The sequence below is a fragment of the Gossypium arboreum genome, chromosome 8, assembly GCF_025698485.1.
Source record: "Gossypium arboreum isolate Shixiya-1 chromosome 8, ASM2569848v2, whole genome shotgun sequence".
In the NCBI taxonomy this organism is placed as follows: domain Eukaryota; kingdom Viridiplantae; phylum Streptophyta; class Magnoliopsida; order Malvales; family Malvaceae; genus Gossypium; species Gossypium arboreum.
In genome coordinates, this window is record NC_069077.1 from 10,516,514 (window position 1) to 10,543,441 (window position 26,928).

General features: G+C 32.8%; 1 protein-coding gene and 1 long non-coding RNA gene across 3 annotated transcripts; both read right to left on the reverse strand.

The window, feature by feature from the left end:
- Nucleotides 1-2,291: 2,291 nt before the first annotated feature.
- On the reverse strand, nt 2,292-7,500 carry LOC108470029 (homeobox protein HD1-like). 2 transcript variants are annotated; one of them, XM_053031987.1, is made up of 6 exons: nt 7,395-7,500; nt 6,589-6,924; nt 6,332-6,452; nt 3,178-3,368; nt 2,918-3,049; nt 2,292-2,710 (listed from the first exon to the last, which is right to left on the reverse strand). In XM_053031987.1, the coding sequence occupies exons 2-6, from the start codon at nt 6,901-6,903 to the stop codon at nt 2,570-2,572; spliced, it is 900 nt and encodes a 299-aa protein (XP_052887947.1). In that variant the 5' UTR covers nt 6,904-6,924; nt 7,395-7,500; the 3' UTR covers nt 2,292-2,569. The 2 variants fall into 2 exon arrangements, with proteins under 2 accessions (XP_052887947.1, XP_017626698.1); XM_017771209.2 differs by having other exon boundaries at nt 6,589-7,496.
- Nucleotides 7,501-19,273: 11,773 nt separating this feature from the next.
- LOC128296386 (uncharacterized) lies at nt 19,274-20,595 on the reverse strand. Its single transcript, XR_008287002.1, has 2 exons — nt 20,475-20,595; nt 19,274-19,558 (listed from the first exon to the last, which is right to left on the reverse strand). It is a non-coding gene; the product is annotated as an uncharacterized LOC128296386 (long non-coding RNA).
- Between the last annotated feature and the right edge of the window lie 6,333 nt (nt 20,596-26,928).

The following is a 26,928-nucleotide window of genomic DNA, read 5'->3' on the forward strand; positions in this document are numbered from 1 at the left end:
CAAGTCATAATAATATGAGTTTGCTAAATGGTTCAATGACATGAAAGACGAGATATGATTCATGGAAAAAAACAAAGTTTGAGATGTCATCAATTGGAAAAAAAAAAAGATTCAACATAAGTTGGATGCAAATAAGTTTTTAAAACAAAACTTGACTCGAATGACAATATTGCATACTATAAAACTAGATTCATTACCAGAAGTTATGCTTAGAAAGATGTTATTAATTATAAAAAGACTTTCTCACCAATTGGTTAGAAAAACTCTTTAAGAATTATTATGGCATTGGTGGCTCATTATTATTTAAAGCTACACCAAATGAATGTGAAAACAATCTTTATTAATAGAGATCTTGAGAAAAAAGTTTATATGAACCAACCTGAAGGTTTTTTAATTAAAGGAAAACGTGATATTGTGTGTAAACTAAAAAAAGTCAATATATGGTGTTAAACAAATTTCATGCCAATGATACACTAAGTTTAATGATGTCATAATATCTTTTGGTTTTCAAAAGAACATCTTGATCGATGTATATATTAAAAGATTAGTGGGAGCAAGTTCATTTTCTTAGTTCTCATTGACGATATTTTGCTTGCTGCAAAAAAAAATGTATATTATGTAATATTAAAGTTTTTCTCTCAAATAACTTTAAAATGAAAGATATAGAAGAAACATCTTATGTGATTGGAATTGAAATATTTTATGATAGGTCATAAGGATTGTTACAAATATCTAAAAAAAAAAATCATATCAAACAAGTTCTAGAGAAATTAAATATGCATAACTATTTGGTAGGAATTGTTCTTATATAAAACGGGACAAATTTAGTTTAATGTAACGTCCAAAAAATCATGTAACGTCCAAAGAATTACATGCTCATATATAGAGATCTAATCAATCAAAAGTAGACTTAATTTCATATTTAACTGCATGCCTCGACAATAGAAAATGTACTTTTGACTATTTATTTTTACTCATTGAATGGGTAATATTATGAAAAAGTGCTAAACAGTCTATCATTGCATCATTTAAGACGAAAGCAGAGTTTATGATATGTTTTTTAGGCTACAATTTATGTATTATGGTCGAAAAATTCTATTTCAAAATTTGGGTAGTCAACACCATTACGAAATTGTTGAAATTTATTGTGATAATTTCACAATAATAATTTTTTTCAATAATGACAAATATTCCAACGATGTAAAACATATGAAATAAAAATACTTTGTTGTTAAGGGTGAAGTTTAAAAACAAAGAGTGATTATAAAACACATTAAAATTGATCTCATGGTTGCAAATCCATTAATTAAAAGCTTACAATCAAAAGCATTTAAAGAATATGTGCATAAAACTGATCTTCATTGTATTGAAGGATTTTAGAATAATGTGACACTTGATTTCAATTATGACATGTCTTATATAAAATTGACGTATTTTCTTTTTATTATAATCGTGTACACATAATTTATTTGAAATGATTTAAAGAGGAAAACCCATATAAGATAGTGACCATGATGTGATCTATATGTAACTTTAAAACCTATTATATTGCCTTGTAATATTGTAATATATGGAAAGAAGTATTTGACTTAAACGATATATAATTGTCATAATTTATATTTGCAATTGTTATATATGGTTATTGTGATAAGTATTATATATGTTATGCATATTCGATGTTGGTATTATTAAATTATTTATCATATTATTGATGTGAGAGAATGTAAAATTTTAACTCATGTTATTGTCCCAATTAAATCCAAAATAAAGTGATTCAATTTAAAGTAATTGAGTTATTTATTTTAATATCAAATTAAATTCTATTTAGTGAAAGTGTTAAATTAGAAATTAATCATTTTCTTACAATCTATCACGATTACACACAAAGTTCAAACAAAGAGAAATCCCCAAGCCCATTTGCACAACACTAAGTTCAAACAACCATATCAAGCTTTCCTTTATGGATCCGTACTTGACTGGTACCGTTCTCTTCATACACTTCAATATTCTGGATTATTTCTCAGCTTTCTCAAGAACCAACAGAAAAGTACTTGACACTCGTACTAGTGTTGCTTTGTCAATATATTTGTAAATAATAGATGACCAAGTAGGGATGAAATCTAAAATTTTCGTACGAAGAGAGATAGTTGATACCCTACAATCATCTTCCCATTATGGCAAAAAGGAGAAGTGTGCGAACCAAATGATGAAAGGATAGATATATATGGATGGGAGACTACACAAGATTCATGAATCGTAGCACTGGCTCACATCACATCACAACTAGTAAATTTTCCATAAGCGAATATTAGAAATTAGAGACATACTTCACAAGATAATGGGGTCTGATAGGTAGTATGTTTACTTTGTTAGAAACTCGAATCCAATCTACACACTTCACAACATGTAAGCCATATAAAACTCAATCTATGTACTTAGGTTTCTTGAAACCACCTAACTTCCCACATTACCTTCACAAAATGTTAGCCCACAGCTATTTACCGCAAGAAGTTGACATCAACATGCTCAAACTTTCTTCTTCTCCATTTCTTATTGAATTTATTCACCTCTACCGTTTTCGCTTCGACTTTAAAGAGGTGACAGATTGAGAGTTGCTATGCCAGTTACGCTTCCTCTGGTTGATGAACCAGTTGTTGATTTGCTTTAGCTGCAATCCTGTTTCCTCCACAAGTTTGGCCTTATCATCTTCCTGTAATTGTCAGCATAAAACCATATGGACATTAAATAGAAATTAAATCAAATTATCATTAGTGATCATTTGAAGTGGTTTGTCTTATACCAGGCAGCCATATAATGGCAAAAGTGAACATCAAATAAGATTAATGATTCGTGTTGTGTCGATCAAAATGAAACGACCATCTCAATAGGGCATTGGAAGTTGAAGTTAATTGCTTACAGTTGGGTATGGCCACTTTGAGTGTTGTTGCCACCAGTTCTTTAGCACCGTAGTTGTGTCACCTGGTAATTTCCCAGCCCTTCTTTTCCGTAAAATTTCCTCCCTCACATCTTCGATTCTAGATTTAAAACCCTGTATATACAGACATTGCAAATTGTGTTACTGTTTTATTGCTTGATTATCATCAAATTATAAATGATTAATCAGCAACAAACACTACACCCGTTTCACTTTGCCTGCATGAAAAAACAAGAAATCACCTGTTTCAATTCAATCTTGAGCTCCTGGCGAACCCTCTCCATCAAAGATCTTTCGGATTCAGTAGGAATCAAGGGACCAAAACCCATTAAATCATGCCCATCGGTGCCGGATTGATCCAAAGAGAAGTCCATCTGCATATCATCCTCATCATCTGACATTGTTGCACCTGTTCCTTCACCCAATGTGACTCCTGAACAACAAAACGAAGAAATTAGTTAAGTTTAAAAAAGGAGGAAAAAAAAAAAAAACTCAGTTCCAACACAATGTCAAATAGACAAGGTTACGTTTTGCAACCAATGTCTTGCAGTTGAAATCATTGCTGGGCTGTAATATCAATGTCATTTTTATTGGGCCCCTATCAGATTACTACAGACTAGGTTTGTTCCAATGACATATTTTTAACCATTAATTTTTTTCTTTTTCCATGAGATTTCAATTTCCAAATACCATAAAAGTTTTTTTTTTTTAAATTGTTCATGAAAATTCATTTGATTCACTATTAAAAGAAATTAAAAAAATTCCTAAGCAATGATAAAATATATCCATGATTAATATGTAAAAAATTTAAATGAATCAAAACATATACTTAAACATTTTTTTTGTAAAATTCCATTGAAAATAAAGAAAATAATAAACCTTCATTTATTCAAGGAAAAAAGTACCTAACTTAATTAAAGTAAAGCATAAATGAAGGTGATTCATTAAAATTTAATTAAAAAAACAAATTGCAAATCAAAATTCTTTGATGAATTACGTGCATAGAAAGTTTAAAGTAATTTTACAAACATTTGTGTTGATATAAATGGATATGTTTCTTTATCTAAAATTATTCAATAGCCCGTCACTAAAATGTGATTTAATTATGAAATAAATTATACTAAATCAAATGTATAAGTTTTGTGCAAAGAAAAACATATGTGATGCTAAATCAAATCACAAATTTAGATATACGGCATGAATATACATTTTCTTAAATGCCTAAAAAATCAAGCTAATCCAACTAGCAAATAGACATTATACCCATAAATCAAAAGGTTTTTCTTTCCTTAGATACCACCAAATCATATATTTCTCCAATTATATTGCATTCCCAAAACTTTTATATATTAGTTTTATCATAAATTTCATTATGTAAAAATATTTAACCTCTATATAACAAAATTCTCTTAAAATGAACAGAAAACAAGACATGTGTTTATTCAAATTACACAAATAATTATTATATAATAAAGTCAAAAGATTCCAACTACACTTTGTTTAAATTACAACTTATTTAACTTTGAGCCCAAGCATGTATATTATTTGAGAGGACAATTGTCCCACTTATATTAAATGAGGCAACAAAAAGATTAGTCCTTTCCTACAGGTAATAGCTAGGTAGATCCCATCATAACATGATGTACCTTTTATCACAAGACCATTCATAAAATTACATTTTTATCAACTTTATATATATATATATATATTAATTTAATTAAACGTGACATGATCCCCGAACACCATGATTCAGCCTTCGCTTTTCTTATCCACATTCCACACATGTTATATATATAAATAAAAGATTTACTGAAATTAATTATCTTATTATTTTCATAAATATAAAAGGATTCAAAGATTTGTGATTGATTTAATGATACGAACATTTTTAAAAATATATGTATGGTAGTTAGTGCTAACAGGTCATATTAATGCATATTTAAACTATTCATGGTCATATTAATGCATATTTAAACTATTCATGGAAGGTTTCAAGAAGAAGGAAAAGCAGCAAACATACCCAAACCATCTAAAGGTGCAAACAAAAATATTTTTATTTTGGCTTATATATACATCAAAGTTGAAATTATTAAATGTAGTGTCCCAAAGTAATGCAAAAGTTGTTTAGAACATGTATGTACTTGTGATTGGTAGCGGCTAATAACTAGACTCCCTTCATTACAATTTTGTACACGAGTCGGGAAAACGAACTGGTGAATGCTTCTGCTTTTAGACGCCATTTGTCAGAAAGGTCTTATGAATCAGCTTTCCCCAAACCCTAAAACAACATAATTTACCACCAAACCAATAATTTCCTTTTTTATCTCAAACCAAATGACTAAATTCCTTTTTCTACATTCTCTGTTACTATTTTTTTTTTTATATACGGATGGATAGTTTTACCATATATACATATATTTGTGCATTTATTTTTCTGTCTTCAGCACTTATGTTTTATTGTACCCAAAAAAATTAAAGCAACTTAGTGAGGTATTAAATATTAATTTTTCTATTTTTCTTTTCTTGTAAATTTTAGCAGCTTCACGTCTCTAAACAAGGTAGAGTTAGGTTATATTAGATTAGCTTCAGGAAAGAGGCAGCAAATTTAAGAAAAGAAACAGCAAATAATATAAGAAATATTATCACAATGAATCATATTTTATACTTGAATTATTCTGATTGGCTCCATGGAAACCAATAGCGCATATTTTATATATATTTAGAAAACTAAAAGGCCATGGAGGAAATTATGAAGGGAATAATAGCAACCTAAGAATCCAAATATTCGTGTACATGCAACCTTGGAATCAATTGTTGTGTACGGTGAGGGTGCCATCTTCCACCAAACTAACTACCCCTTCCGCAGCCGCCCTAACTGTAACCTACATATATATATATATATATTATGTGTCGGTCCTACACCACCCACTTCTGGTTAGGGACTCTCATGCTTGCAAGAAACCTAAATATCTATAGTTAAGGTTTCAATTACAGTTGTGACTTGCAAATATGTTTTTTTATTGTATCATTTTGATCACAGATCTAACAATGACCTTTCAGTCTTGGTGAATTGCTACGAATCCTTTTCTTTCGTGTTGCAAATACCTAACATTAAACCTTATCTTTCCCGGTACCAACCGCATCAAAACAAGAAGAGAAAGGAAGCATTATTAATTATTATCTTCAAACAAACAAATAAAGGAAAAAGGTTTGATTCTATCCAAAACCAGCTAATGAGGGTGATGTGTTAGTATTGTTTATATGATTCTATGAACTAATATGTCATTGGAATTGAAAGAAAGATCATCAATTTAATCAATTACGATTACATATAGCATATAATGTTTAATCAATTATCAATTAAGCAGGTCGATAATTTTGGGAGAGGGGACAAACCAGTAAGAGCTTGCAAGTTATTTTCGATTTCACGGCAAGCCATGACAGCTTCAACGGCATGGACTCTGACATGTTGTTGAAGCTGTTCTTTGAAAGTACACAGAACTATCAAATATTGTGCCTGCACCAAACAAAAGATAAAACCCCATCAAAAACAACAAAAGCACTTTCCCATTTCGAAAAACAAAAACAAAAGACAAAACAAACATGATCTGGAATCAGACAAACGAAACTAAGAAAGAAGAAGAGGAACTGACCAAGAAGTTGTCGAGCTCCTGTCTTTCATGGGGTGATAGGGAATGACCATGTTGATGCTGTGAAGCATAAGATCTAAGAAGGTTATGAGATTGTGCTAACTGTGCGTCAATCAAAGGCAACTGATCGATTGGCGTTGCAACACGGAGACAAGAAACATGAGCTGCTAATAGCTGCTCATATAGCGGATGAACAGCTATCTCAGACTTCAGCTGTCGGTTCTGCTCACCGGAAACCGACACTTCTCCGCTGCTTAACCCTCCAATTCCACCACTCCCACCACCACTACTCATCATACCTAACCCTGGTTCTTGCATTTCTCGGAACCACAACCCCCCCTATATATAAATAACGTATTAGAGGAAAACTGAAAAAGGGAGTAAAGAAAGGAAAAAAATTGGTATTGATATATGTATATAGAAATGATCATAAATCAAGTAGTTAAGGACCACAAAGAAAGACCCTTGTAGTTGAAAGCTGAGAGCGAAGTAAGGTGATCAGAGCCTATATTGTGGAGTGTGTGTGTGTGTGTTCTTTTTGGAAGAAAGAGAAATAATGTTTATATGAGGTTAATGGTGTGAGTATATCGGGATCTGAGACAAGATTTTCTGCACCCTCCACTGCTATATATGTTGCAGGGTGTTCTTTTACTTTTACATACACAGAGAAAGCCAAAGAAGCAAAAGCATGAAAATAATCAAAGCAGCATGTACTAATATATATGTGGGGGGAGTTTTCAAAGTTTTTGGAAGAAGATTTTTTATCAGAGAAAAAGATGAAGGGAGGGAGAAGGCTATGGAATCATTACTATGAAAGGCTGTTTGGAAGAAGAGAGATCAGATAAAGCAAAGCCAACATATTAATAAAGCTGTTTCTTTACCCTGACAATTTCTTTGCTTTTTCTTCTTCCTTTTTCCCTATATATTATAAATATTTTTTTTTTTAAAAAAATGCTGATTTGGGATTTTCTTTCTTTTTTCCCCTTATTTTAGAAATATCTAATTGTAAATAAGCAAGTGCCAAGTTTGGTTTGGTTTGGTTTAGTTTAGTTTGATTGGAGTTTGGAGCATCATTTAATTAGTAATTGAGCTTGAAAATCTCTTTGTTAATTCAAGTTTTCTAATTACCGAAAAATCATTCCATATATCATCATAGAAATGTTTAATTTTTATATTTCATACCTTTATAAAAGTTAACAAATTAATTACGTCTCTTTACTTTAATTTTTCATATTTTTATTTTTATATATTTTGAAAACTATAAAGTTAACCTAATTGGATAATGAAGTAAAACATTACATTTAAATCATTGGCCTAGAAGTGAACATTTTAATCATTTATATACAGATGATTAGTAAAAATCGAAAAATTTATATCTACCAAATTAGCAAACCTCAACATTTGAAGTTTGTATGAATGTTATCTATGACACATTTTCTGTAGAACATAAAAAAAATACATTTATATTTTTCTTTATCACGATTATAAAAGTCAAGATGGGCATCTATAAATCCATAAAAGAAGAAGAATATTTGATACATAAGTCTCCTAATAACATTATATTTTATCATCAAATAAAATAAAGAATAACGGAGTGCTTATAAATAAATACTAATAATTTTATTTAAAAATAATTAAATAATAATTAATTATAAATAAATATTAAAACCTTAGAACCTAATTCCGAGATCCTAGATCCAACTCAAGACCCTAAACTTTAAAATTTTAAATTTTAATTTGAGAGTTACTAATATTTATTTATAATAGTAACGATTAATATTTAATTATGTTTAAATAAAATTATTAGTATTTATATACAAGTTCTCTATAATTTTTTTGTTTAATTTAATGATAACGTGTTATGTTATTATTCACCGATAATGCATGAAACTTATGCATTACCAATGCTTCAAATATTATTTCTAAAAAGAAAATTCTTAATATATTTTCTTTTGTTTTTAATATTAATTACCATTTTGGAATTACAAAACTTACCCTGAAAAATATACCTAAATATTATCAAAATTGAAGATACTTTTTTTAATTATAAGAGAAGAACAAAATCTTAACGGTAATGTAACTGGTACGACTCAAATTCAGGTCATACCTAATACAGTAAAAACCATAAATTTTTTTTTTCATACTACTAATATGAAATTGTAAACGTAGAACATTTATAATAACAAAGTTATATTTATTACCTTATAGTTTTAGATTAACAAGTCTATCTATATATATCCCCAGACGCAACAGTAATTTGATGTTTTGAGATATTAATTCAACATCCCAATGAAAGAATGTTCTGAAATATTTCACTTCGTTTCTTTAACAGCAAACTTTAAGTACTACTTTAATCTCCACCTAATTTTTCAATTATATACACAAAATCTTTAAACTCTTATTTAAAATTAGAAAAATAAAAGAGGAAAATGTAAAATAATAGTAAGATTAAGTATGTTTTACTGGAAATAACTTGTAAAAATATATAAAATATTATTTATTTTGAAAAAGAAATTAAGTTTTTGTTTAAAAATAATCGATTTATGTTCGCCAAACAGAGCTAATGATAAAGTCACTCACCAAGTTTTTTAATTAACTTAATCCTTTTTGTTATTTAAGAAAGTCGGCTGAGGATTGAGCTGTCAGTTGTCAGTATTTCGACCTTTTGCTGGTGCATGCTTTTCAGTTTTTTTTTTTAATAAATATTTTATCTTTTATTCTATGATTATTTAAAAAAAAATGGATGTATCTTTCATTCCATTTTAAAAACCTGCTTTTTTATATTCTAAAAATATATTTCATATTTCTTAGTGTCAGGTATGTCTATTTTTTTTAAAGATAGGGACAAATGGGATAATAGCTTCAATTAACTAAAAAAAAAAAAAACACGAGTGAAAATACTTGTCTACAAAATAATCTAACCTACTGAAACAAAGAAAAATACAATTATGATGTTATTTAAGGGTTAGATTTAAAAAGAAATGTGTTATTATACCCTCTTCCTTTTCTATTCGCCTGTTTGAAAAATGAAATTAATAAAATAGTAAATATCATTTGCACTCAGACATCAAAATTCGTTCGGAAGCAATGCAATAATAATATGGTGGAGTGTGGTGATGGAGTTGATTTGAAGCAATTTAAAAACTAGGAAATGCAAAACATTGTAGGTTTGCTTGTGTTTTTGGTGGAAATGTTTTGCTGAGCAAGCAATTGATGAAGTAAATATTTAATTCATTAATCATATATGGATTCGCAAGTCTAATATCATTGATCAACTATGCAAAAAAGAATTCAGGGATATTATATAATTATTTTATTAGATAACATACATTAAAAATTATTAACAACCAACCATCATTTTAGGGAGTTTAATTAGAGAAATGGAGCTGTTTCCAAGTTATTTGAAATTTTAGTTTTCAAACTTAATAGCTTTTCTTTGAATGATCATATAACACATCTAGTTTTTAAGTTATAGTTATAGTTATTTTTAGGCTGAAAATGAACAAATATCTTGATTATTTGTGTCTAGAATTTTTCGCCATATGGTTTTTTAAAATCATGAATGAGTAAATAGACAATTGATATGACAGTCATACTTAAATACTTATCTGTCCAAAGAATAATATAACAAAACCTAATCACAAATACAAAAATATAACATATATACACTTTTTGTGATTTCTTGAAATTCTGGAGGAATTCAAGTGTGTATTTCTGCACATTAAGGCACCAACTCCAATCGTTAACATTCAAATTTGAAATTTTGAGAGTGTCAGATAAAAGAAATAATTTCTTGTTTTTATGTTAAATTATATGATATATCTAATCTAATTTTGCTCTTGTGAGGAGTACTTAAATTCTAAGTTGGTACAAAATTTCCTAAATGTTTCAAAATCAAGGTGACTGTGATAGAAAAGGCCAAGGATATTAATTCAATGAAGATTAATGAGTTCATCAGATCCTTGCAAACATTTCAGATGAATCTTGATGAATAAAAAAAGCAAACAACAAAAGAGAAAAGAACATTACATCTCAAGCTTTAGCCGTGATTGCAATTGAAGGTGACGCTACCGTAGGTAAACTTCTAAAACAATTGGCCATTTTTAAAAGAAACTTAAATAATGTCATCCATACATATAAATACTGATCTTCGACTATGAATAGCAGCCAAGATGTTATGAAAAAAAGTTCAATGTCATGAATGCAAAGGCTATGGACATACCAAGACTTAATGTGCCAAAAACTATTAAAATGTTGAAGTTTTCTAGAGTTACCTCAAGTGAATATAAAAATAGAGATGCTGATGAATGAGACAATACCAACAATTTTGTTACTTTTACTTCCCAATTGCTGACAGAAGTTGCAACTAATAGTGACAATGATGCAGAATCAATAGAAGACTTCATGAAGACTTACAAGAACATGTTAGACAAATTGAGTCTCGTATGTAAAGTTAATGAAAAATTAACTAGTGAAAATTCTACAATTAAACATGAAAATGACAATCTTTTGAAGGATTTTGAAAAGAAAAAAACTCCTTGCTAATAGAAAAAGAAGCTAATCTTAATGTTGCTCTCAAGGAGTTTGCAACAACCCAATCTACCTTGAAAAGGATAAGATCGAGAAGTGAGAAACCAGGCAAGATTCTTTTTGTTGGTAGACGTGATTTAGGACATAAAGGCCTTGATTATGTTGATACTAGTAAGAAAAGTATTACTCCGACTATGCTTGTTAAACAAAAAGAAATCTTAGAAAAACCAATGAGTTCCAATAAAGATGCGCCAAAACACTCTAAGGAAAAGATTCAAAGACCCAAAGTTGGATTTGTGTGCCAATCATTATGGATTTTTAGGTAGACCTGGCCATGGGTTGGGTAGCTCACCTGACCTAGTAGGCTCAATCCAACATCTGTTGAGATCGGACAATGATTTTTATATCTCGAGCTGACTTGATCCAGCCCAAATTCATTTTAAATAATAACAAAATTTAAAATTAATTGTAATTATAAATATATATATATATATATATAATATTAACATGAAAAATATTTTAACATTTTATTAATTTTTGAATAGTAAAACAAACTATTTGAGTGGGGCAGGCTTATCTAAAAACTGGTTTAAGCTTGTAAGTTTTTTTGGAATCGGGTCACGACCAACTCGATTGGGTAGGTTGTTGAGACATACAAAAACAAAACCTACTTGAAAAAAAGTAATTAGTAGAAGCAACAAGTAGGGCCGTATCTACAGAGATTAGTAGTAACTTTATTTCTTCAACAATAAAACTAATTGGAAAGGGATTTTATGAAATCTAAAGATAAAATTAAACTAAAACTAAATTTAAATTGAAAATTTAGATTGAAGAAAGCTATAATTAAAAGTTTTAGGAAAATCAATGGGAAAAAACTCTAGCCAAAGGTAAATCTTCGTTTGACTTATGAATTTAATCATCAATGTAAAGATAACTTCAATGTCTTTAATAAATTAGTTCTAGTTGTTGACTTTAGCATCGGGCAACCAATCTCTCCTTACATGTTCGGTAACCAAAAGACAACTCATTTTAAATTACTTCTCTAATCGATAAATAACTTTGTAACTCAGCACCTAATATTTAACTTAGCTGTAGCATTAAGAACGAGAGAGACCTAATTCTAACAAACAAACTCACCTCAATGGAGTTAATTTAAGTTAAATCACATATGCACAACACATAAATGTAAACTATGACATAAACAAGTTATGCAATTCGTCACTAGTACTGGAACGTATTAAACAATTACAAATTTAACTATTCTAATTTACTTAACAACCATTCTAAGCAATTCAACACTAGCCACATATTCAATAAACCTGAGCCATTGTAACTAAAACAGAAGATGCATGAATACCAAAGAACAAAGAATAATTAAAGCACAATAAGTCTTACAATTTTATTAAATCAAAATTCGATAAAACCTTTTATTAGCAAATGAGAGCTTAGCAAGCCATAAAATCAAAAGAACACAAAGTAAACAAAAGTAGCTATTTAGTCTCTAAATGACCAATAGTCCAAACTCCTTCTCAAAATAGAGTATTTGTAATATCTTTCAACCTAAATTAGGTTACAGAAGTCATAATGTCTATAAAAGATCAAAACGTCCTTAGAATGTGACCAAAACACAAAACTGCAAGGCAGAACGAAGTGAATTGGCATTCGGGCACCAAAATTAGCAAGTCAAAATTGTCGATATAGGTGTTCTTTGTCTCATGCTAAGGCATCGACTGAGGCTAGGGCGCTGTTGCTCTTGCGCGAAGGACCGAAATGTTATGCCAAGGTTCTGAACTCTTTATTTTCGGCTACGTTTTGCCTTAATTCTTCATCTAATCTTTCGGTGGTCTCAAAACCCAAGTCTCAAGCTTTCAGGCACCTATTTCAAGTTCGAAAACACCTAAATCAAATCCAATTATTGAAAAATGTATAAAAATAAAAGAAAACCTTAAAAAGATAAATAAATGCAAATAAGACTCGTAATAAGAAATCTAAATTAAAATGCAATATTTTACCTAAGGATCATGCAATGTGCTAAATGTTCGAGTATAAAATATGTAAAACATGTGCACTTATCATCGACCCATGGACAACTTTAGTTCCAGGGCATATCAAGCCTAGATGAAACAAACTTTTGATTAATCTATAGAAAAAACATTCAGTTGGTTCTCTAATTGCAACTCAGTTTAGAATTATCAGAAGATACTTCAAGGTATAAGTGTGGAGGAAGAATTAAAGGTCATCCTATGAAATGAGAAAGAATTAAAAGAAAATGTTTTTTTTTCCATTATCGAGGGATTTTTGGTCATATCAAAACGCATTGTCAGAAGATATTGAATAACTTGAGATGAGGAACTCTTACAATGCTAATTGTAACTCAACCAAGATACAACCAAAAATATATATAGGTGAGAAAATATCATCACTTGGTTAATACTCAAGTGAAACATGAAGTTGCAATTGACATAGCAACTACTAGAAATCATAATGAAGATATTTCAAACATCATGAATACTTGTTCAAGGTTTAGTGGAAAAGATCATTGTTACTTCACTTCACGAGTTACAACTCCTACTTACAAAATTGTAGAATAATTAGAATTCATTGCCACCCCCATGTTCAAAAATCTTATTAAGAGGGAGTGTTGATGCTACTACTAAGGAAGAGTTCTTTGGCATGCTTATTATTGTTTTTTTTCTAATTTTCGTGATGCTTTCGACTTGCTATAACTTTGTATTGCTATTAATTAAACTTCAACTTATGAAGATGTTCTTCCAATTGCATCTATCCTAAGGTACTTTGGATTTTTGTCCAAAATATTAGGATAAGCTGAGCTTGAGGAAGATTTGGAACTTAATTTTGTTGATGCTACTTTTACTTCTTCTTTTTTTTGCTACTAAAACTTTAGATCTTCGGTTTGTTGCTTTTACTTTTATGATGCAATGATGTTTGGATTTTTTATGAAATTTAAGGGGAGCTGGAAATTTTTCATACATTCTTGACTTGAAATAATTGGTTATGGGTTTTTGGTAAAAAATGCCATAATGGGAGAATTGAATTTGATATATTGACAAATAATGCCTTTAAGATGCTAATGGTTAAAATTTTAATATGAAACATGGTTTAAAACTATTAAAGAGGTAAAGTACTTGAAACTTGTATATTGGTAAAATTAGATAATAAACTTAAATTGGTATGCCAAGATGATAAGTGTTTAATACATTCTTAAATGGCACCTAATCTAATAATAAGAGAAAGTGGGTAAAATGGAATTTAGTTGAGGAATCACTAAGCATATTTGAATGCTTGGCACATGAAATTTCTTTTCCTTGCATAGGTTGAGGGTCGACCTATGAAGACAATCGCTGAACCCTACACCTTCAAAGTCACGCTCGAGCCAATAAAAATGTCACGTTTTGGCTATGTTTATATGTTGATAGTTTGGCATTGTAGGTGTTTTACAATTCACTCTATGTTTTGTATATTATGCTTCTAAATTGGTTTGTATAAGAATTGATATATGAGTGACAAATATGTAAGTGTTTGGTATGGTTGAGTTTGGAGTATACTAGTAGAAGTATGAAATAAACCTTAATAGTCATAAATTTTTTTGTGATTGATAGTATGATAGATCTAATCAAAGAATTTATGCTAATATATGACTTCAAATGTTTATGCATGATGAATGTGGATAGAATGGTTTTTGGCATGTTTAATTTAGTGTTTGGGAAATATTTTTAAGTTGCCATACTGTTGGATATTGATATATCCAAACTCAATATCTAATTGAGATTTCTACAGGAACTTGGTATTGATATCTAGTAATGTGGTATCAGTACCACAATGGTTAAGTATTGATACCTAAAAGGAGGGTATCAATACCCTTTAGAACAGTACCTAATAAGATTTTTGAAATGAAAATTTACAAGTAACCAAAAGTTATCACTATTTATTGTGATAAGTTATGTCTTTTAAATATAAAAAATTGTCACTTGGCTATTAGCCAAGAGTTTTCACTATTCATTGTGATGAATTATGTCTCTTCTAACTGAAAGTTATGTTGTTTGATTATAACAAAGAGTCATAATTATTCAAGTAGATATCTATTGAATAATTAAGTTTATTGTTAAAAGATGAGACTATCCATTTGGATAGTTATATCTCTATGAAAAGACATGAGAATTATAAATAGGAGTCAAATTTCATTAGTTTGATACACCAAAAACACATAAAAAAGGTTTCATTCTATTTTCTTCTATCTCCTAATATTCCTAGATTATTCTATAAAAATTATTATAGAAGTTCTTTATAGAAGTTTATATTCTTACTATGCTCCACTCAATGCTCAATGGACTATTTCTTTTAGTGCAAAATGTAAATAGTCATTGAGTTTCATTGTATCATCGAGGTTCATTTGCTAGTAACTCTTTTGCACACCATAGTATAGGTGAGGGTGAATTAGAACCTTAAAGAAAGCAACATTGATACACCTTGAGGCCTTCGTTATTTTCTCATAGGTTCATTGTTATCCCCCACACACTAACATTGAGTAGTGGTATCAGTACCACTACTCAGGTACCGATACATGGGTTTTAGTCATCAATACCTACATTGTTAAATTTTTGGATGAGTTGATGAAAGTTCAAAATCAAATTTTAGATGTATCTACCTGCGTAATTAGATCATTTAATGGTGGAATAAGTCTGATAAGATCCATATATTTATTATTTGAAAGGTCGGTAGTGCCTTCATGTGTTGAATGTAGCATCTCTTATCTAAAATTATTGACAGGCCAAGTAATGGTTGTTACAACAAGTTCTCCTATGTCTATACTTTTCACCTAGTTAAAAAAGTTTAAAACATTACAAGTTCTACTTTTGCTTAAATGTTCATAAAATGAGCGTAGGAGGTGTCTGATTCATAAAATGTAAGGTTACTTAGCAAATTACTAGGTAGGTTATATTATCCTATTTAGTTAATTTGATTAGAATTTAAGATTTTGTTATTCGGTGAACAAAATGTAAAATTACCTAAAAATATATTTTATTAAATTATCCTTGTTATAGAATTTGGTTTTCTTTTTAAATAAAAGTTCACTTCCTTAAATATGGATATTGATATGAAAATTCATGGATTCTTTTGGACTCTAAAACTTCATATTCTCTTTTTGTTACAAAAACCTATATATATTACATTTAACATGATATTATTATGATTAAAATATTAATTTTACTTTAAAGTATAAACCTGGTCCCATTATTTGCATACACTAATCCCGATTTTATTAATTTTATTATTAAAAAAATTTCTTTTATCAAAAATATTTTAGATAATTTTTAAATTTAACTAATATACTATCTATATTAAATATTATTATAGGGCATGCATTTGGTTCGTAGGAATGCTCCCCACTTTTGCTACCCAACTTCCACATCTTGTATGTCTAATAGTGGGACATGTTTTGGTGGTTTTTTATGGGGAACCACCACTATAAATACCCAAGCATAAGGTCTCTAGCTAAATTCGACGTCCTCTTCGATTGTTTGACGTGCTCGAAAGTGGTGTTACAACGTCTAGATTTTGACATTTGGTTCAGGCAATGACTGGAGATATTTATGTTCGATCGTTTTCGCTACACTTTAACATTTAAACTATAATTATGCTTACATTTGGTATTAAAGCATGGTTAATCTTTGCCTTGCCCAGTTTTAAAAGTTTATAAATTTTCTCAAAATAATGATGTCATATTTCTTTGATTTATTTTAAACATTTTTTGAGAATTTTATTGCAAACTTTTGTAAAAAATCGTTAGATTTTATTAAAGTAAAATTTATGAAATTAATTATGTTATAAATAATTTAATGAAAAATTTAGAAATTTGTTGTTTGAATATATATTTTTATATGCTTAAAGTAAATGTTTATATGTGAATTATCGGTTATTAGTTACATACATTTTTTAGGTGCATAAATTTTTTAGACTTGTTGCATAATATATTTAGTAATAAAACTTTAGAATATATATGTCTAGGGGTCAAAATAATTTTACTTAATTAGAGAATTAGCCACAACAACTTTAATTAAATGAAATTATTTATTGTAGTAAAGATCTCATAAGGTTTATAGACATTAGATGTTGCATGATGGCTTAGCAACAATCTTGAATAAAGTTTATTGCTTAATATCTAGCTAAGTGATTTTCATAATTTTATTTAGTTAAAGACTAGCCACAACATCTTTAGTTAAATAAAATTACTAAAGTTAAAATCACAAACAAGAAACATATGTATTAAATCCCATTATGTAATTTATTAAGATAAAGTTATAAATGGTTTTCATAGTTACCCACAGAATTATGAAAATGAATTTAATATTTTTATCAAATGGATAGTAAATGATTCTATCATAAAATGGATCTAATTGCATTAAAAATTTAGCCAAAATTTAGCCCACAGGCAATTTTTATTTCACTGGATTCATTATTTACATAATTTGCATTGGTAACTTATAATTTATGTTTGCCTCCAATTTTTGTTAAGCATGTATGTTCATTTATTTTACAGTTTTACAACCTGTGAATATGTCTGATAATAAAGTAGAAATCTCTAAATTAACTAGTAAGAACTTTAAGTTCTGGAATGAGAGAATTCTTCTCCAATTGGAATGCTTGGATATTGACTATGTCATAAGGAAATCTAACCCACATATTACTGAAACCAGCACCCATGTTGATCTTGCTGTGTAAGAAAAATGGGAACAATTTAACAACTATTGAAAATGTCCAAGAATTATTAACAACTATTGAAAAACAATTCAAAACTTCTCAAAAGTCATTAGACAGCATCCTAATCATCAAGTTCACATCAATGAAGCTCACTACCGTGAAAGGTGTATGTGATTTGTAACACCCCAAACCCGGCCCAGACGTTATGGCCGGATCCGAAATGCCACATCGAAGCGTTCAAAAAATTTTATATTGTTGATCCAGAAAAACCTACTTAGTGTTTTAAAAGATAATTTCATTATAGGTTAAAGTGAATGGAAGCTGTGCACCAGGTAGGAAACCGGAAAACAGGAGGTGAGTCCATCGGACTACTTAAGTACCAAGCTCCCTTCGGATCCAATCCTAGACATGCACACCGCCATTGCCACACCTTAACGTCATGTATATTTCTAGGAAACCGATTTGATTAAGTCATTTTTAGGAAAAGTGATTAATTTTGGAAAATACTTTCATTGCGGAAGCTTTGCTTGTTGTCGTGTTATTTTGAAATCAATTGTTTTTTTTTTTGAAAACGCCCTAAAGCTATCCAATTTCAACAGTTAAAATAAGTAATACCTATCTTAGTAATACATATTAAAACCATCAAAAATAATTAAGCGGCCTTATTACATTTAAAAACCCAAACCTCAACGTAAATAATATGATGTCCAGTTCTCGAAGAAAACCAAACTTTCGAGCGGGTGGCCACTCCGAATTCCCTCACGACTCCAAGCCCACTATGGTTGGGGATTTCTGCGTGGATGAAAATAAAAGGGGTGAGTTTGGGAAACTCGATGTGTAAGGAAAACCCATTCAAAGCCCAAGTCAGCTCAAGCCTATTGGGCCTAAGCCCATTCAGTAATGATGGTATTGGACCGAGCCCTTTTCAGATTACAATAAAGCGGGCCTTAGCCCTTATTTAGATAACAGTATGGCCCATAGGCCCATTTCAAAATACATGCAACATCAATAACATATGCAAGCCCATTTTGGGAGTCTACTCAACCCACCAACCACTACACTCCACCCGTACCAGCCCTACATTCCATGTGGGGAATAGCTCAACCCACCCAAATTTAACACTCCACAGATTGCGACCTTGCTTGCTCGATTATCATAAATTGAGGCAAAGCCTCCAAGATCGTGGACAAGCCACTTTCAGTACTTCCTCCGTCAATATCCCAATCCCATGCATCAGATAATAAGAACATGGCATGCAGTAAATAACAACAGTGAAACATGCATTTAGGTCAATTTAACCCTAGGGGTATTTCGGTAATTTATCTACTAGGGGTAAAACTGTAAATTTTTTACTTTTAAAGGTATTTCAGTAATTTATCTATTTTAGGGTTTTTCATGCATATTCCTAGTTTTTACGTACTAACAGAACCACGTACCGAGGGTTCTTACCGAATTGGGCCCGTTGGCCCATCATTCCAATTTTGGCCCATTAAGCCCAAAAATATCGATGGCACAGAAATCATGCACTTTGCAGTCCAAATTTTACAGCTTACCAAAAACATTAATCGATTTACCTCACGAGCATTCGCACACTTGCAAATCTACAAAATACTGGTTTTCGGCATTTCGACTTTTCGACTTTTGCCGATCCAGACTAAGAAAGAGGGTGTTAGTTACACACCTGTTTGCGACGATATACTGACGAGATCCACACACGAACTGCCTACAATTGGATTACTAACACATTAATCTAACTATTCAAATACTAACTACGTATTAACCCCTTACAATATTCGGCCAACCACACCTACAGATCATAGCAAGCTTATAAGAAAACAATAAGCAACTCATTAACAATTTTTTGTCAATGTTTACCACATAATCATAATTTCACTGCAAGCTGTCTTCCTGAGCAACAGTCACTAAATTATTTATAACTAGAGCTACGAAACTCCAAATCAAGTGCCGTTAATTTTCACTGAAAATAGACTCATATATCTTCTATCCATAAAATTTTAAGAATTTTTGGTATGGCCAATCAATACCAGATTTTTCTTAAAGTTTCCCATGTTTCACTGTTTGACTAATCTGACCACTCTTCATTACGAATCAAATTTCTCATTGTACAGAATTCAAAATATGTTCTCGTTTATTCCATTTGAAACTAGACTCATTTAGATTTAATTACATAATTTATGCAGCTTCTAACTCATCTCCCACAATTTATGGTGATTTTCCAAAGTCACGTTACTGCTGCTGTCCCAAGCAGATTTATTACCAAACCACTCTTTCACACCTAACTTGCATGCTTGTTATTTAAACATGTATATCACCAATCAATCATCACATATCTATGATTTTACTTAAGTATAATCTCCATTTCATCATTTTAAAGCACAACATGTTAGCCGATTTTTCCCCTTAGCATCTAAGGCACATGCATGCTCATTTGTTTGGCTCAACTTCACCTATCTTCCATTTTTCATCAAAAGAACATGAAACAACAACCATGTCATTCATTTTAATTCATGACTAAATGCTCACAACACAACTAAAAACAAAAATATGCTTCAAGAGTTAAGGTAGAATCAAGAAGAACTCATGAACATCAAGATAGAAGTAAACTACCATGAACTTACCTTCAATTTTCTTCCCCAAGTGACCGAACATTCAAGAGCTTTCTCCTCTCCTTTCTCTTCTCTAACTTTCGGCTATGATGAACAAAGATGGACAAAACTTTGTTCTTTTCACCCCTTTTTCTTTTAATAAAATTTCATATTTCATCCATTTAATTCTTTAATACAAAAGACATGAAATGCCCATCATGGAACATTTACCTAAACCATTATCATGAAACATTTACCTAACCCATTATCATGGAATATTTACCTAATCCATTATCATGAAACATTTACCTAACCCATTATCAATTTGTACCATGAATTATGGATATCAAGTGCTCATATTGTCTACAACAACATGATGGCTGGCCACTTCATGTAAAATGGGAGGTTTGTCATGCAAATCCTCCTATTTTGCACTCCTATTTATTTGGCCACTTCAATTTAGCTTATAGCATTTTCAAACATTTTCACATAGGTCCTATTTCATAATTTCACCCCCTTTTTCTTATGGAACAAAAATTAACTAAAATTGCCGGGTTCTATCTTAAGCTTGGGCCTTCTAGAGGCCCACTAACATAATTAAACCTATGGCAACATTCACAGAATTCCCGAAAATTGGGGCGTTACAACTCTACCCCCTTAAAGAAATTTCGGCCTCGAAATTTACCTGATCCAAATAGTTGAGGGTATGGTTGACGCATAGTCTCTTCTGATTCCCAAGTAGCTTCTTCCCTTCCATGATTACACCACAGTACTTTTACCAACGGAACCAACTTCCTTCTTAGAACTTTAACCTCTCGATCTAAAATTTGTATGGGTTCTTCCTCAAAGGTCAAATCAGTCCTTACTTCAATCTCCTCCACTGGCACAACATGTGAGGGATCCGATCGATATCGTCTTAACATAGACACATGAAAGACGTCATGGATTCTGTCTAACTCTGGCAGTAACTCTAACTGATACGCTACTGGCCCTACCCGCTTAAGAACCCGATAAGGCCCTATAAACCGCGGACTCAATTTGCCTTTCTTGCCGAATCTCAAGATCTACTTCCAAGGTGAAACCTTTAAGAAAACCATATCCCCAACCGCGAACTCTATCTCTTTGCGCTTTAGATCCGCATACGACTTTTGTCTATCAGATGCCTCCTTTAATCAATCTCTTATCAACTTAACCTTACTTTCAGTATCTGCCACCAACTCCGGTCCAAGCACTTGTCGTTCACCCAACTCTGTCCAACGCGTAGGCGTACGACATCTCCGCCCATAAAGTGCCTCATATGGAGCCATCTGAATACTTGCTTGGTAGCTGTTATTGTATGCAAACTCTGCCAATGGCAAGTAATCCTCCTAACTACCTCGAAAGTCAATCACGCATCCCCTCAACATGTCCTCCAGAATCTGAACCACCCTTTCCGATTGACTATCAGTTTGGGGATAGAAAGCAGTACTAAAATTCAATCGCGTCCCCAACGCCTCATGTAACCTTTGCCAAAACCGAGATGTAAATCTGGGATCCCGATTAGAAATAATTGAAACTGGGACTCCATGAAGTCGCATAATCTCCACCACATACAACTTGGCTAACTTTTGAAGTGAAAAGTCAGTACGAACAGGTATGAAATGGGCCGATTTGGTCAACCTATCTACAATCACCCACACCGAGTCTTTCTTTGATGGTGTCAAGGGCAACCCACTCACAAAGTCCATGGTTACCCTCTCCCACTTCCAAAGTGGTATCTTCACCGGCTGCAACAGTTCAAAAGGTAATTGATACTCAGCTTTCACTTGCTGGCATGTCAGACATTTCCCTACAAATTCCGTTACTTCTCGTTTAAGTCCAAGCCACCAATACAATTCTCACAAGTCGTGATACAACTTGTTCCCTCCAGGATGCATGCACAAAGTTCTCCATGAGCTTCCTTCAATATTGTCTGCCTCAAATCAGAGTCCTTCAGAACATAAATTCTTCCTCGGAAACACAGAACTCCTTCGCCATTTAACCCAAACTCAGAAGTTTCCCCTTCCTTAACTTGTTGGAAACGAGCGACCAAAGACTCATCGTTCAACTACTTTTCCTTAATCTGATCCACCCAGGTTGGCCTTACTTGAAATTCAGCCAACAAACTGCCATCATCATACAGACTCAAACAAGCAAACATTGCTCTCAGATCAGATACGGTTCTACGACTTAAAGCATCGGCTACCACATTAGCCTTGCTTGGGTGATACTCAATTGAACAGTCATAATCCTTAAGCAACTCAATCCATCTCCTTTGCCTAAGGTTCAGCTCCTTCTGAGTCAACAAACACTTAAGACTCTTGTGGTTTGTGTATATAATACACCTCTCCCCGTACAAGTAATGTCTCCAAATCTTAAGTGCAAATATCACTGCTGCCAACTCCAAATCATGAGTAGGATAGTTTCCTTCGTGAGGTTTAATCTGTCGTGATGCATATGCAACTACCTTACCCTCCTGCATTAACACGCAGCCCAAACCCACGTGTGATGCTTCACTATACACAGTAAAATCCTTCCCAGACTCCTACTGAATCAACACAGGTGCTTCAGTCAGAATTTTCTTCAACTTTTCAAAAGCTTCCTACTGCTTCTCAGTCCATACAAACGGTACTCCTTTCCTTATGAGTTTTTTCAGAGGTGCTGCCATCACAGAAAAACCTTCCACAAACCTTCTGTAATATCTTGCCAACCCTAGGAAACTTCGAATTTCCGACACCGTCCTAGGTGGCTTCCACTTCAAAATTGCTTCAATCTTTTGAGGGTCCACCTTAATCCCTTCGGCAAAGACCACATGTCCTAAGAATGTTACCTCCCTCAACCAAAATTCACACTTTCTGAACTTCGCAAAGAGTTCCTTCTCCCTTAACACTCGCAGCACTATACGGAAATGCTCATCATGTTTCACTTCAGTTTCAGAATATACCAAGATATCATCAATAAAGACGACTACGAACTGATCTAAAAATGGTTGGAACACACGATTTATCAAATCCATAAACGCTGCAGGAGCGTTCGTCAGTCCAAATGGCATAACCAGAAACTCGTAATGACCATACCAAGTCCTGAATGTTGTCTTATGGATATCTGCCTCCTTGACCCTTAACTGATGATATCCAGATCGAAGTTCGATCTTGGAAAATACAGAAGCTCTTCTAAGCTGGTCGAACAGATCATCAATCCTTGGCAGTGGATACTTATTCTTAATCGTCAGTTTGTTCAACTGGCGATAATCAATGCACATCCGCATCGTATCATCCTTCTTTTTCACGAATAGCACCGGTGCTCCCCATGGAGACACGCTTGGCCTAATGAAGCCCCTATCCAACAACTCTTGAATTTGTGTCTTTAGCTCTACCAACTCCTTCGGTACCATTCTATACGGTGCGATAGACACTGGTGCCGTTCCAGGCAATAAGTCGATTCCAAACTCCACTTCTCGGTTCGGAGGCAATCCTGGAAGCTCCTCCGGAAAAACATCTTGGAACTCCTTTACGGTCCTAACCTTATCCACTGTCAGTCTCTCCTCTTCTGACTGACTTACAAATGCCAAATAGGCCTCACAACCTTTCCGAATCCACTTTTCGGCTCTTAATGCCGACACCACATTGGACAAATAATCCCTTTGCTCACCTATCACCATAACCTCCTCATCCTTTGTGGTACTTAACACCATTCGTTTAGCAGCACAATCCAGGGTCGCCTTATGCTTAACAAGCCAGTCCATTCCCAAAATGAGATTAAACTCTCCGAACGGTAACTCCATCAGATCTCCAGGGAAAATCCTACCTTCAGTTTCTAAGGGTACATCCCTATACAGTTTGTCTACCCTAACCGAGTGACCCAAAGGACTTAGTACAGATACCCCACTCACAATCTCCTCAGAGCAGTCCAAGTCGTCTATAATCCGTTCTGTGGCCTTCAACCAATATTTCGCCATATTCGGGGCTATACCAGACACGCCCCTAAAGATCTCCGCTCCGTTGCCCTAAGTCTTTCAAAAATAGATCCCCGAACTCCATTACCAGTACTTGCCCCGGAAACCCTTTTCAGAACACGAAGCATTGCCTGTGACAAGGTATCATCCCCGACACTGCGGTCATGAGACTCTACCTCTGTTGCCGGTGGTACCAGTGTATCCACCGCCGGATATGTCCCGAAGATGAAGATCTCGCTCGAGCACTTCCTTGGCCCCCTCCACGGCCTCTTGTACTCATATCGTATTATCTTGATTACGAATTTTTATGCATCAATTAATATTCCAGTGTTTATTACAGATGTTTTATGAATCAGATAGTAGTTCAAAGTTTGTTTTCGCAGAATCGAAGTCTAGCTACAGTTTCAATCTCTTATCAAATTTTCCTATGGTTTCAGTATCATCCTATCTAGAGTATCCTAATAGGGTTTCAGTACAGACAGATAATTCAGGAAAATATTCAGAAAAGTTCAGAATAATACTTACAGGCTTGAGCCGAAAATTCGGAATGTCACCTTCTAAAGATCTAAATTTTGAAAATTGAGTTTTTCGCATTCTTTATAAAATTTTCGTTTTCGAAAATCTTTGTTTTTGTAAACCCATTCCACAGCCGAGTTGTTGCAACCTATACTCTGATACCACTAAATGTAACACCCCAAACTCGGCCCAGACGTTATGGCCGGATCCGACATGCCACATCGAAGCGTTCAAAACATTTTATATTGTTGATCCAGAAAAACCTACTTAGTGTTTTAAAAGATAATTTCATTATAGGTTAAAGTGAATGGAAGCTGTGCACCAGATAGGAAACTGGAAAAGATGAGGTGAGTCTATCGGACTACTTAAGTACCAAGCTCCCTTTGGATCCAATCCTAGACATGCACACCGCCATTGCCACACCTTAACATCATGTATATTTCTAGGAAACCGATTTGATTAAGTCATTTTTAGTAAAAGTGATTAATTTTGGAAAATACTTTCATTGTGGAAGCTTTGCTTGTTGTCGTGTTATTTTGAAATCAATTGTTGTTTTTTTTGAAAACGCGCCCTAAAGCTATCCAATTTCAACTGTTAAAATAAGTAATACCTCTCTTTGTAATACATATTAAAACCATCAAAAATAATTAAGCGGCCTTGTTACATTTAAAAACCCAAACCTCAACGTAAATAATAGGATGTCCAGTTCACCAGAAGAAAACCAAACTTTCAAAACGGGTGGCCACTCCGAATTCCCTCACAGCTCCAAGCCCACTATGGTTGGGGATTTCTGCGTGGATGAAAATAAAAGGGTGAGTTTAGGAAACTCGATGTGTAAGGAAAACCCATTCAAAGCCCAAGTCAGCTCAAGCCTATTGGGCTTAAGCCCATTCAGGTAACAGTGGTACTGAACCAGAGCCCTTTTCAGATTATAATAAACTGGGCCTTAGCCCCTTATTTAGATAACAGTATGGCCCATAGGCCCATTTCAAAATACATGCAACATCAATAACATATGCAAGCCCATTTGAGGAGACTACTCAACTCACCAACCACTACACTCCACCCGTACCAGCCCTACACTCTATGTGGGAATAGCTCAACCCACCCAAATTTAACACTCCACAATTGCGACCTTCTTTGCTCGATTATCGATAAATTGAGGCAAAGCCTCCAAGACGTGGACAAGACACTTTCAAGACTTCCTCGTCAATATCCCAATCCCATGCATCAGATAATAAGAACATGGCATGCAGTAAATAACAACATCAAACATGCATTTAGGTCAATTTAACCTTAGGGTATTTGGTAATTTATCTACTAGGGTAAAGCGTAAATTTTTCACTTTTAAAGGTATTTCAGAATTTATCTATTTTAGGGTTTTCATGCATATTCCTAGTTTTCACGTACTAACGTAACCACGTCTGAGGGTTCTTACGAATTGGGCCGTTGGCCCATCATTCCAATTTTGGCCCATTAAGCCCAAAAATATCGATGGCACGAAATCATGCACTTTGCAGTCCAAATTTTGCAGCTTACCAAAAACATTAATCGATTTACCTCAGAGCATTCGCAAACTCGCTCGCAAATCTACAAAATACCGGTTTTCGGCATTTCGGCTTTTCGACTTTTGCCGATCCAGACTAAGAAAGAGGGTGTTAGTTACACACCTGTTTGCGACGATATGCTGACGAGATCCACACACGAACTGCCTACAATTGGATTACTAACACATTAATCTAACTATTCAAATACTAACTACGTATTAACCCCTTACAATATTCGGCCAACCACACCTACAGATCATAGCAAGCTTATAAGAAAACAATAAGCAACTCATTAACATTTTTTTGTCAATGTTTACCACATAATCATAATTTCAATGCAAGCTGTCTTCCTGAGCAACAGTCACTAAATTATTTATAACTGGAGCTACGAAACTCCAAATCAAGTGCCGTTAATTTTCCCTGAAAATAGACTCATATATCTTCTATCCAT

Coding starts and splice junctions, on each gene's coding strand:
- LOC108470029 (XM_053031987.1), bottom strand. CDS start 6,903: ATGCAAGAACCAGGGTTAGGTATGATGAGTAGTGGTGGTGGGAGTGGT. Junction 6,453..6,588: donor AGGAGCTCGACAACTTCTTG/GTCAGTTCCTCT, acceptor TGTTTGGTGCAG/GCACAATATTTGATAGTTCT. Junction 3,369..6,331: donor TAACTTGCAAGCTCTTACTG/GTTTGTCCCCTC, acceptor TTTGTTGTTCAG/GAGTCACATTGGGTGAAGGA.